This window comes from Pholis gunnellus, assembly GCF_910591455.1.
Source record: "Pholis gunnellus genome assembly, chromosome: 10".
Lineage (NCBI taxonomy): Eukaryota > Metazoa > Chordata > Actinopteri > Perciformes > Pholidae > Pholis > Pholis gunnellus.
The window spans coordinates 11,390,529-11,403,631 of record NC_136537.1 but is presented as its reverse complement, the minus strand read 5'-3'; the positions used below and the strand labels follow the sequence as shown (position 1 = coordinate 11,403,631).

Genomic DNA, 13,103 nt, shown 5'->3' with positions numbered 1-13,103 from the left:
TTTTTTAAGTCGTTACTTTCATTTAGAAAAAACAGTACATTTTGTTTCTCAAGACTTGCCAGTTCATATTTATGCCTCTTTCATCTGGAAATATGAGTGGTTGAAAAGTGCCTGGGAGAAGAGGAAGTAGGGTAAGGCAGGCTATTACGGTGTGCAAAGGGGATAATAACTCTGCTGAGTGGTTTGGGCCTGTACTAGTTGTTGCTTTCAAGGCTGCACAACAGTGCATTGAATATTTTCAAAGACAGCAAACACACTGGCTTGTTTGCAAAATGACACACCACAGGAACAATGTTTGGATACCAGAAGTGTAAAGTTATCAATGAGCGTTTCATCAAAAATCGTGTTATTTGTAAAGATTTAGAAATTACTTTTTAAAACCATTTCTTACTCAACAGATGCATTTTTGCTCATGCAACACAACCTGACTGGTCTCAAAATGTCTGAATTCACCATGCCACACACTGCAGATTATAATACAAGAGCTTGCAAAATCCACAATTGTCAATTTAATGTTACAGCACATACAGGTTCTCTTACTTCACGCTCAGTTATAGTCTTACATTATTCATGCTGAAGTTGCATGAAATTCAACCCTTTCCAAAAGATAGAATCTAACCAGGGACTAGCGCACGAACAGGAAATAAAGTGAAGACAGGAGTCTGGGAAATTGGCTCTAATGGGAGGATGAGTGAGATGAATAAGAAGCAGGGTTTATAGCACATATGGGAAGAGAATCCTCCCCGAGCAAGGGACAGGGAATGAACTTCTGTTATACAAGTCCAGCACCAGAGATACACTCAGATCTATTGATATGCATGTATCAAACAAACACAGCACAACAATCCTCATAAAATAATCTATATTGTCACCATCTAATGACATCAAATAGTTTTCACTATCTACACTTCACTGATAAGGTCACATAATCCACACAACATTATCATGCATAATGTAAGCAGTGAGACCTCATATCACAGAAACAGAGCTCAGTGGCATGCTCACTGTAGCTCTAAATCCCCACTGTTTGAATCCCACTCAGTCCCATGTGGCTGCTTAGCAACCCCTCTCCAGCACAATATACTCTGAATTAACCGGGTAAAGCGTGACCGCTGCCTCCTCAAAACCACGAGTCAAGGGTGCGCTCCCATCATCAACGCCTTCTCTCAGCACTGCAGCAATAAAAGTATATGATTTATTACAGCATGGCTTCAAAACACGCACACACACACACACACACACACACACAAAACAACAAACAATCTGAAAAGCAAACATGAGACACAGTCACAGATCAGTGTGAGTGTTGCATGTGATGTAGCTGCTGGACATGTGGGATCTTATACTTCATATAACAAACAGGCCCATAAGTCTCCCAGATGCAGGTCAGCATACACCTTTGAATGCATATTTTCATGGAGACATCTATGTGCATCCTTTACATACAACACTTGCTTGTGGCCTATATATAATGACATGCATTGACAAGCCTTAAATTCAGCCCCGCATCTCACTTCATCCAAACTGGATTTTCCGTTGGATGCCTTCACCTTGCGTAAACTGATGGCTCTATGACAAATTCACTGAGCAGGACCTTAGCAATAACACACGTCCCAGACCCATGTCCTCCTCCCATTACCCAAAAGTAATGACTCAGTAATGAGGGTTCATATTTCAGAGTTTTTTCCCCCACAAACATTTCTGAAAAAACTGCAAGAGCATGCACTTTATGGGGGGAAATGGACCTCATATTGATGCATTATGTTCACTCAGCATCAAAACACATACTCGTGTAAAAACTACGAGATCATTAATCAATGCATTGTTTTACTCTTATATTTATTTATTTGAGAGTACGGAGCATCAAGCAGCTGAGACTTGGAGCATGCTGAGATCTGTCCGTGGTCCTGAAATAGGAATTCTCTCGGTCAAATCGATGAGGAAGGGATCAATTTTCATATTCAGTCACATTGTTCGGGGTGTTGGAAGTGATACTGCTGCCTGCTGCCTGTTCAATCTGATGCAGAAAAGTGCAACTGGGATTTAGATTTTTTTAGTTTATTTCAATATTTGAGCCATTATCTGCGGTTGGGTATAGAAATGGAGTTAGTGGTATCCTGTAGTTCACCAGCTCTATTCACGTGAAGCTGTCACTGCCGATGAGTCTCTGAGCAAGATGGGACCTAACCCCTCACCCGTCTCTCGGGATAAGCGCGTCAGCTGAAAGCGTTACATGTAAATGCGAAAGCCACTGTGAAGACTCAGAAGAAGGGATTAAAATCCGCAACGCTGGATGTTAAAATCTGCATTAGACCTGAATCCTCTCCGCCAGCTGCACGCCGCCCGTAGCTTGATCAGAATTTCATGAAAAACTGCACGGACGCTTCCATCAGTCCGTTTTATGTCGATCGTCTGCAAATGTCATTTTCCTTTAAGATGATGTAAGGCATTACTTCATGGGACGATTTTCTCTCACTCTCTCTCTCTCACTCTCTCTCTCTCTCTCTCTCTCTCTCTCTCTCTCTCTCTCTCTCACACACACACTCTCTGTCGTGCACAGCTTGGAGCAACATTAGGTTTTCTTTACGCTTCTGCTGGACCAAACGTTTCTGCACTCAGCAGTTTGGAGAGATGGGTGCGCACAGGAGTCGCACCTTTACCCTCCTCTCTGTGCGCAACCTCGGAGCATGTTTCAGCATCCCAGTTGTCAGGAGCGACAATTGGTAGCGGAATGAAGGGATGCACGAACATTCTTCAGATGATTTCGGGCTGATTGAAGCAGAAACCAGACGCAAGACGGCGAACCTTTACACAGAAAACTTTTTAAAAAAAGAAGAAAATAAATGTTTTTTACTTTTTGGGAAATTTCAGAGTGAAGTGAGAATTGCATTTCTTGACCCAACACAGTGGATGCGTGTAACATGATGTGCTCACCGGTTTTGATAATCGTTCAAAAAAGGATGCACGGTGGGCAGGCACACTTACGCATGGGGTTAACGGATATACTGTAAGCACAGCGTGGAGTGTTTGCAATGAGACACTGGATACAAGGACTGCAGCTTGAATCAAGACTATGCTTTGGGTCTGAGGGCGTCAACACCATGCAGCTACACCCCACACCCTAAACTTCTGGGACGTTTGCGCTCCGTGATCGAGACTCCGATTTCGTACAAGAGCTGGAAAAATGGCATTGAGCGAAAACTGCAAAACGCAACCTGCAAAAGAGCAAGGGTCGGTGCAAAATCCTCCATCGGATGTTATTGAGCTAAACGTGGGTGGACAGGTGTATTACACTCGCCACGGCACATTGACAAGCTTTCCAAATTCCTTACTTGGCAAGCTGTTCTCTAACAAGAAGGGGTCTTCAAATGACTTGTCCCGGGACTTCAGAGGACGTTTTTTTATTGACAGGGATGGCTTTCTGTTTCGGTACGTATTAGATTATCTTAGAGACAAGCAAGTTGTCCTCCCTGACCACTTCCCCGAGAGAGGAAGGTTGAAAAGAGAGGCGGAATACTTCCAGCTGCCAGATTTGGCCAAACTTTTGTCGTCCGAGGATTCAAAACTATTTCCAGACGACGTGTGCTCCAGTGATTTGGATGATGCGTCGCAGGGCAGTGACCAGAGATTTTACCCCTCTTTCTCCTTGGACCGGAGGTATGGCTACATCACGGTCGCGTTCAAAGGCGCGTGCACTGGGGAAGGCAGAGAAAGTCAACTCGATATCAAGGCAAAAAAGTTACCGAAGATCTTCATCAGCAGTAGGATTGGCTTGGCGAAAGAGGTATTTGGAGACGCCCTGAATGACAACAGGGACTCGGACAGACCACCAGACCTTTACACCTGCAGGTTTTACCTCAAGTTCAAGCACCTGGAGAGAGCTTTTGACATGCTGTCAGAGAGCGGCTTTCACATTGTGGCCTGCAATTCGTCCCTGTCTGCGTCCTCCATCGGTCATTACGCGGATGACAGGGTCTGGTCCAATTACGCACAGTACATCTTCTACCGTGAGTGAAGATTTATTCCTACTTCGTATTTTCAGAGGTGATGAGAGATAAACTGATGGCTTTGACCTCCAGACATAATTAGAATGCAAACAACCAAGTGAAACACAAACAATACCCAAGTGCCCCTCTCTCCCCCATATAACCGTATCCAGGCCATAGTATGGTATTGCATGCTGACCAGAAAGGGCCCTTTTCCCATTAATGAAATGGTGTAAAAAAGTACAACCACACATATTTCCATATGGAAACCCCATGCAATTTATTTCCAATGGTCTAGAATTAGAGATGGTTTGCAGAAACATTGTGTGTGTTAGCTCACACCACCAAGAGGTATGGTTGGGTTTCAGCACAACCTTCTAAAAATACTTGCATCCCTGGCAGTGGCTGACTTTAAACGTCTGTTTTAGGACCGAGATAAGAGGCAAACTTGCCCACGGGCCTCAGGGAGTTGAGTCACATTGCTACACTTCAAGTACACATGCGTCATGCGTTAGGGTTATAGCACAGCTGCTGATGGGTTATGAATAATATAGCACCGATGGGCTGCACACAATTTTCTGCTGCATTCTCTTGATTCAGCTTTGCTTTTCACTTGAAGACAGGTTTGTTCATCAGCAAATGCCTTAATTAGCAGCAAACATGGTTCATTCCACTCTTTGCAGAGAGCGGAGTTGGACCATATGGCCAGTTAAAAAGCACTTTGTTCATTACTCAGAGTGGCTCCCTTTGGAAGAGCTGAAGAAAACACAGTTGGTGGGTCAAGGTTGGAGGTGCAGGAGGATGGGCCGAGGAAGACATGACATATGGTTTGCTAATGATTTACCAATCATGTTGTTATTACAGGCTAATTATAACAGAGGGGGTCTGCCTTGACTTGCACAAACATCTGACGAGGTTGGATTTTCCTGAGTCATTCAACTTTCTGGAGCACAGCATACGGTGTAGGTCTCCTCCCCTTCCCTATTAACAGACACTGCCCTAGGACAAAGACAGGAACAGTGGGAGGAGGATGAGAAGAAGATGAGGGACAGGGGAGGAACAGCACTAAGGAAGGAAAGAAGATGCAGAGTAAGAAAAAGCCCAGAAACCAAAAGAGGGAATTTAAGGAAGCAAGCTGAAGGCAAGTGTAGAAGCGAGAGGCGAGCAGATGTAAGGGAGAGCAGCTGAGGAGGAGAAATTAGGAAGTAAAAGTTGCATGAGACCTGGCCATGGGGAGAAAGAACTGAGGCAGAAAGAAGAGAGAGGGAGCGGGGTGCAAAAATAGATTAAAGTAAGTATCAGACAGGAAAGTTCATTGGGTCTGAGGGAGCGGGGAGGGGAAAAAAGTGTTTGGTGGTAAGACACGGAAGAAGAGGGAGAGACTGGATTTTCATTAAAAGAGAGAAGACAAGGTGAGGGTTAAAGGAAACACACATATAGATAGTGAGCGTTGGGAGACAAAGGCCTAGTCAGGATGATGGATAGACACATCAGGGGCAGACATGCGTGAGAGCCCTTGCTTCACAGCAGCACAGCGGCCCGCATCCACTTTCAAGACAAATACTGTAACCTGATTCTGAATGTGGGACACTGGCTGGCCTAGGGCAGGTAGTCCGAATGCATGTCGACAAATGCACCTTTGAGGTTGGCATGAAACAGATGTGCTTTATTGTTGTTTTCAGTAGAACGTTTCGCTGCTCTCCTTTTACCCCATGCTCCCATCCAACCACAGGCCCATATGGAGTGAAAACGGGAAGTCTCGGTTTGTTTGGAGAGTAAAAAAGAGCAATCCGGCGCAGTAAATAAATTGAGGGACTTTCTTCCAGTCCGTCAGTTCCTTGGCGTCATCAATGTTGCTCTTCTTGTTAAATGCGTCAGTTGTTTTCTACAGGCTCCACTGCCTAATAGTGTGGACTCCAGTGAAAATGCCAACAGTAGATATTCATCATTTTACTGCGTGGTATCATCTGTATTAAAAGTCAGGGGACACATTCCCTCATAAAGTTTAGACACTCTACTCTCAATTATTGTCATCCCCTCCTGCTCAGTTGGATGTATGCCATTGGTTTCTCCACGGACTAAAACAAATGATGGAGGAGGCCGCAGTGTCCGAGCATTCATCATGAACAAGAGTTTCTGATCCTGATGGCCATGATGAATGATTCACGTGTATGACGGGTATGACTTGTTCACCCTTTGAATAAAAACATCTAACCAGCACACATTAAAGTGTGCGGGACAGAGAGTAGCTGGTTGTATTTAATTTATGAGCATTCTCATGACTTTATTTCTTTTACTGGTAGATACGGGCTTCCATAGATGATGATCTTGTCGGGTTATTCGTCAAGCAGACATGCAGGTTGATTAGCATGATAGAGACATTTAGTTTGTTTTTTTCAATGGGCAGTGACAACATTATTTCTGCGAGGATTTACAACTCTAACCTCTCAGTTGGCGTTTGGGACTCGTCTCTTTATTGCTTATCATCTCTGGGGAAAGAGGAGCTCATTGGCTAATTAAAAAGCAATCTGTGTTCACAAAATATTTCCAATGTCTCCAGCCATGCGGGATGGAGATGCAATTTAGGAAGATAAACGCTAACCTATTTTTAAGGCAGTTTGAAACATAATTAATATTTCAATTTATAGATGAAAATGATTCGTCGTCATGGACAGAATATCATCATAACATGCTCTGACATTACCTCTTCCACATCACAGAGGCAGAGCAAACCATCAGTGAACAGTAGGACCGGCACCATCAGACAGTTTCCATCTTTCCACATCTGAAACGGCTGTGCAGACGTGCCTTGTCTTAATGGGAGACATGTACAGTAAAGATGGAGAATGCCAGGTGTGCTTTGTTAATATAACTGTGCAGTCTTCATTTGGGCTGTGTGACGAGATGATGTGTGGCCATAATTGCTCCTGAACAATAGCCACAAGGCGGCCGGGAGAAAGTAGGGGGGAAAGTAATCAATTGCTCGGGTGTAATGGAGGAAAAGATTGGGCCGTCCCCGAGCTCCCAGAGAGCCTGTTGTCGTGTGGATGGATTGGCAGCGCCTACAAGAGATGGATGGTGCGACCATGAATAACTCGTATACGTCTTAAAGAGCACCGGGGCAGGAGGACGGTCAGAAGTAAGGAATGCTTGTGCCATTATTTCTCACAAAGGTTGCAGCAGCTTGTGCACTACATCAGTTCGAGTAGACAAGCTGGATCACCTTGGGAATAAATCTGAGCTTATTGAACAACTGCAGATGCAAAGGGAAAGTACATTTTTTTAAACCAATCATTCGTTGAAGCCTCATACACTGAATTTTAAACGACCATGCTGGTGCTTTTTGATGTTTTAGGTCCTTGACTCTGAATAGTACTCTTCACAGTATACTGCTTTTTATATCGATTATATTGATTATATTGATATTAATTGCAGCCGTTAGTTTACATCTCATGGTATTTAAATGAACTTGCATAGACGTACAACACACATAATATAGGCAATCTGTCATGATATGAACAAGTTTCTCAGTGACGAGCACACTGTTGCGCACTGCATTTACCAACAATATACTGTGATGACTGTTGACTCAAAATTCACAGATGTTGGGAGTGCCCTTCAGCGCACCAACAAGGAGAGTTTTCAAAATACTCCCTGCTAGTAACTTCATTACCAAGTGGTGATAATGCAATTTTGACGAATAAAAAGACGAAACATAGACTTTGATGGATTACCCACATTAAGCAATTTGCAGTTCCCATACTGAGCAGAGTGGAAGCAAAGTTAAGCCATCAATCTAAACATAGAACACTTATAACCTCCAGTATGTTCCTTTAAAATGACAGATGCAGTTCGAACCTAGTACATTTACATTCTTTAGATATAATTTGAATATTGTCTTCTTTTTTATCCCTGGCTCTGCCACTTCTGTGCTCTATAGCTGTAGGAGAACGTGTATAATACCTTTTACCATCTGACATCCAACACCTTAATGATCCCTCCAGGGACATTTAATGGCTACTTGCATGGTGGAGCTCACATGGTGGGCAGGGCTGAGTGTTTCCTGAAGACAGGGGATCCATGTGTGTTGGCATGCGGGAGGTCGTAAGGTAGTGATTGTTATGGCGTTGGGGGTCGACTGTACATAAAGAGTAGAAGTTTGTCCCAAAGAATCTATATATTTGGAGTCAGTGATGGAGAAATAAAAAGAGGATCAGGCACTTGAGCTTAGAGTTCCCTTTCCTTAGACGTCACTCTTTGAATATCATCTACTTGACAGGGTGAAGGACAAGCATCGCCCCTTGTCTTTCCTGCAGCCTCTTGAGGCTTCATTTAGGTGATGCCAAGAGCTTGGTGAATACTCAGGACACCTTCTTCGCTGTCTCCCCGTCTCATCGTGCTTCATCAGAGCTTGTGCAATGGAGGGGTGTGGCTCTGGGTCAGGGGACAGGCCCACAGGGAGAGGCTGTTATAGACGTTTCAATCTGTCTCAGTTGCTTATTCATCTCCCTGTCAGGGACCCACACACGCGGGGCAACCACTCTGTGACTCTGGGAGGGGACAGCACCCTCTTGTCATTAATAATCAGCCAATGAAGCTTTCACTCTCGTCCCAGAAAGCAGATAATTTGGGACAGGGCAGTAATGGGTCTATGTGAGAGTAAGAGCGTCCTTGAGTTATCATGTAAAGCTTGTTGGGTCACCCGGACTATCCCTCTCCAGCTCTCTCTCATCACTGCTGCTGGCTGGGTGCAGGTAATTAATATTGACAAATTAAATTGTTAGCAGATATTACAGATATTACTATACCGGGAAAGAGGATGGCTGTAGCCATCAGTTAGGCTGGACACAAACTGCTGAAGTGATACTTTTTCAGCAAAGGACTATCTTGGTGAAATGGATTTTCCTCACCCTGTAAGGACGGTCACTGCCTTTGCAAGACAAGCCTTTTTTTTTACTGCTGCAAGGACACGCTGGCCTAATTTCTGCGCTAACAAGCATGTAAACTACACTCCTCCTGAGGCGGGTGCAAAGTAAGAAATATTTGTGGGAGCTGGAGAATATAAGACTGTGTCTATATGATCAGAGAATTGGTTTCACCAAACCATCAGGGCTGATACTCTGATACTTTTTCTACCTATTTTGTGTGTTTCATACAGAGCCCCGGTAGTGACATCTAGGGGGGAAGAAAATCTACTTTCGCAAGATCTCAAATTGGCCCAAATTGTAGGCCAGAGAATATTATATTATATTGCACTAAAACCAAGCAGTGACTGAAGTATTTGAAGATGATTCACACCCCTCTGCCTTGCAATATGTTGTTGTGTTTGGAAGGAGAAAGCAAGCAGGTTTATCTCAGAAATGTAAAAGTTAAGTGTTTTTTCTCTTGTCTGACTCCAGCAGCTTGGAAACAAAGAGCCGCTTTGTGTTGAAAACTTATTTTCATTGATTTAGATTGAGGGCACAGTTCACATCACTGCTGAGATTCAAATTTGAAAAGCAGACAGCTTCGGGTGACTCAAGTGCAAATCTGAAATAAATTGCGTTATGGCCTCCTGGTCATGTACAATAACAACATGAAATTGCTGAGTAATCGAGTATATTTCTTGTTCCTCTCTATTTCTTTTGTTGCCTGTCAGCTTACATGACTGGAGCACAGAGCTGCTCCACCGCCAGAGAAATAATCATCACACACCCTTGATGAGTCTGTTTAGAGGCACAGATGAAAACAAAGTCACTAATGTCTGGCAAGAAAGCCACTGACGTTTGAATCTGAGTTTGTTAGAGCCGTCTGCCTTTAGCCCCCATCATGTCCTACTTTTCTGCCATTTAAAACCTCTCAATAGATAAAGATTTGTAATTTTACTCCAATATCCAGGCCCTTCACTTTCCATAAAACTCTGACCTCTCACAGGCACGGGGACAAACATCCCTGCTTTCATTAGAGATGGAGAGGAGTTTGAGGATACCCCTTGTGACACGCCTGCAAACCTCTGCTGAACATGACTCCCTCTCTCTGTGTTATTTATGAGAAGTGCAGCCTGAGTCTGGTCTGAGGACCAGCCCCAGTCTTTTAATGTGGTTGGAATATGATCTCTTAGACAGGCTGTATGGATCTGAGAAAAACACAATGCAATCAATGGCTTCCCTGAAAAGATACCAAAGGGTATTGCACACACCCACTTGTTTAAAAGTACCCGAGAATGACTGCGTTTCCTGACAAGGCTCTTAGTCGTTTCCTGTCTCGGCTCTGAAGGGGACATCAAAGCTTGACACTACACCACTTTTATCCAAAACACACAGTTAGCGGTCGCGTTCTGACACATGCAGATTTGTTTTAGTATTATATGCTTGTCTATATGTCCACGCTTCATTGAGACAAATTATTGTATGAAACAAAAATGCAAGCCCAGGTCCTTCTCAGCCTCATCAGTGGCTTTAATGCAATTCATTCTCCTGCATGGCCTAAAAGTTTTATGATGCTATTATTGGGTGTTGGCTAGTTTCCTAAACGGGTTGCCCCTCTGGAATACAGCAGCCATCCATTTAGAAACAATGCTCAGCCTGATCCACCGCGCTAAAGCGCCTGCATCCATTTGCCTGGTGCTGCTCGTCGGCTGGATTCAGCTAGATTCATTTTCTGCGGGGGGAAACTGGTGCACTGATTGGCCCCGTTACTCATGGATTAGCCATTAAAAAGCTGTTAGTGACTCTCTCACTATCAGCTCAATGCAATCATCGCACAAGAGATAAGGTCATTATTACAGTGGGCGCAGAGAGGTTAAAATCCCCCTTCAACTCTGTTCAGTATAAATTGGTGCAAGCACTGGAAGGAGGTAATGGACAAAATTATTACTCGCTCTGAGATATCATTGTCATTGAGTCTGTGTCATCACATTGGAAAAAGACATTAAGAGGTATTAAGGGCCTGTGTGCACCAGTGTATTTCTCATATTCTGTTGTTTAGAATACATAGAGCACAGCAGCTTTCAACGCCGCACCTATCTACCTGTTAATACATCTAAATGAGACCATAGTTCAGGGATATTTCTGGACATGAAAGACCGCTACAGTGTTTCCTGTCTTTACATGAACACTTCACAAGCCAGCGGGCATTACACAGTATTTCTGGCTCATAATTAGCAATGTAGGAGAATGTGAGACGATTCAAGGTACAAGAGGCAGAATAAAGACTCTTAAAATCTTCTGTTACTACCTGGTGGAGTGTCTGTGTAAACTTCATGACAGGAGGTCAGGACACCTGACACATCTATTCACCAACCCAGTTCTGTTGCCACCCAAGATGAATTATACTTTGTTAACATGCCTTGTACTTTGCTGCCTCCCTAAAGATAGAAAGCACCTTGTCGAGTTATCTGACAGAGTGATCTGAAAACACAAAAATAATACACCACCTCCTTAATACAAGGCAGTCAGGTAACAGTTCTAATAAGAAACTGCGACGGCAAAGCAAATAGTTTTGGCTCTGAGACAAGCTTTGCCTCGAGAAATGGGAAAGGTCTTTTAGGGAGCCGTACTGAACCGCACTGAGCTCTGGGGCCTCTCCTTATCAGAGGAAGCAATATGCACAGCCCACAAGCTCCTTGAAATTTAGCAATTAAATGGCAACCCCACACACACACACACACACACACACACACACACAGACGTACACACACACTCATCTGATGTTCGTTTAAATATATTTGTATGACATTGAAACTGCTGTGTAGGCATTTGTCAGCATTTGCTTGATCAGTGCAACTGTTTCTTTTGATTACAGTTGGAATCTGTCACCATACAGTCAACTAGGACGTTAGTTTACAGTGCGTTACTGCATGAAAGAGTGTCTTGCTGCAAGAGTAAATGTACTGCATGTGGTCAAAACAAGAGACAAATGTGTTTCCGTGTTTTGTTTTCCAGGTGGGCCCTCAAGGTGGTTGTCCTCTCACTGTGACTGCTGCTGCAAGAGCCACAAAAGCGAGCGCGAAGGGGAGAGCGGCACCTCCTTCAACGAGCTGTCCACTTCCTGTTCTGAGACCCAGTCGGAGGCCAGCTCCCCTCAAGGAACCGTGATCTGTGGCCCCGTGAGCCGGCGCGCCAACATCCAGACGCTGGACCGTCCCATGCCCAAAGGATCAGCTCACATGCTGCATCAGGCAGAGATGCGCCGCAAGACTGACATGCTCCGCGTGAGAACCTTCGGGGTCCGAGACCGAGAGGCTGCAAAGAGGAAAGCCAACAAGGAGAAGATGACTCCAGAGCAGGAGCTGGATAAATGCATCCAGGACTTCCGGCGCATCAGGATTCCCGATCGCTTTCCGGAGAGGAAGTACATGTGGCAATCAGAGCTCCTGAGAAAGTACCGTCTCTGAAATGAGTGTTAAAAAGAAAGAGATGGTAGTCATCATGTCACCATCGATGAAGAGTATTAACTGCACAGGCAATAGACTGCACCCTCTAAGGCACATACTGTATTAGAAAAAAAAGAAAAAAAATACTATGGACACTTTGCCGCCAGCATGACTAGCTGAGCACACACAGTACAAAGCAGTGGGAGTCATTGATTTGTTAAGTATGCACAGTGTTGTGTATGATATGCACATGTGTAAATCAGGTTACTCTTGTTGGGGCTTACATCACTAACCCTGTTCTCACTTCAGAGAGCGGCTACTATATCACTATTCAAGCAACAAAGCAACCTCAGGGGCAACATCGTTTCAATTCATCAACCTATCACATACTGGATGTGCAATTGCCCAAAGTAGCTGATTTTTAAAAATGGATGTACCCATATGGTGCTGTGAGTTAGCAATGGAATATCACTATACTCCACTGATAACACATATACTCATAGGCTTCGATATCGGCACTGCATGTCATTTCACCCTTAGCATAATTATGCAATATCAAACAAACTTTAAATTCACTGTTTTGTGTGATGGGTAAAAATGGTGTGTTGAGACTGGGGCTAACTCAAAGGAAAGCACTGCCTAGATCTGTTTGCCATTGTAAAACTTTTTGTCCAATGTTGTCATTATGTGTTGGATAGATGATGTTGTGTAGGTAGAGTATATAATGGTTATTTGACTTGATTGTAAGTGTGCAAAAAAGCTAA

The 13,103-nt window shown here is 43.9% G+C and overlaps 1 protein-coding gene across 1 annotated transcript; it reads left to right on the top strand.

The window, feature by feature from the left end:
* Positions 1–3,184: 3,184 nt before the first annotated feature.
* On the top strand, positions 3,185–12,360 carry kctd16a (potassium channel tetramerization domain containing 16a; the record flags this gene model as incomplete). Its single annotated transcript, XM_079167158.1, has 2 exons — positions 3,185–4,007; positions 11,909–12,360. The coding sequence occupies 2 exons, from the start codon at positions 3,185–3,187 to the stop codon at positions 12,358–12,360; spliced, it is 1,275 nt and encodes a 424-aa protein (XP_079023284.1).
* Between the last annotated feature and the right edge of the window lie 743 nt (positions 12,361–13,103).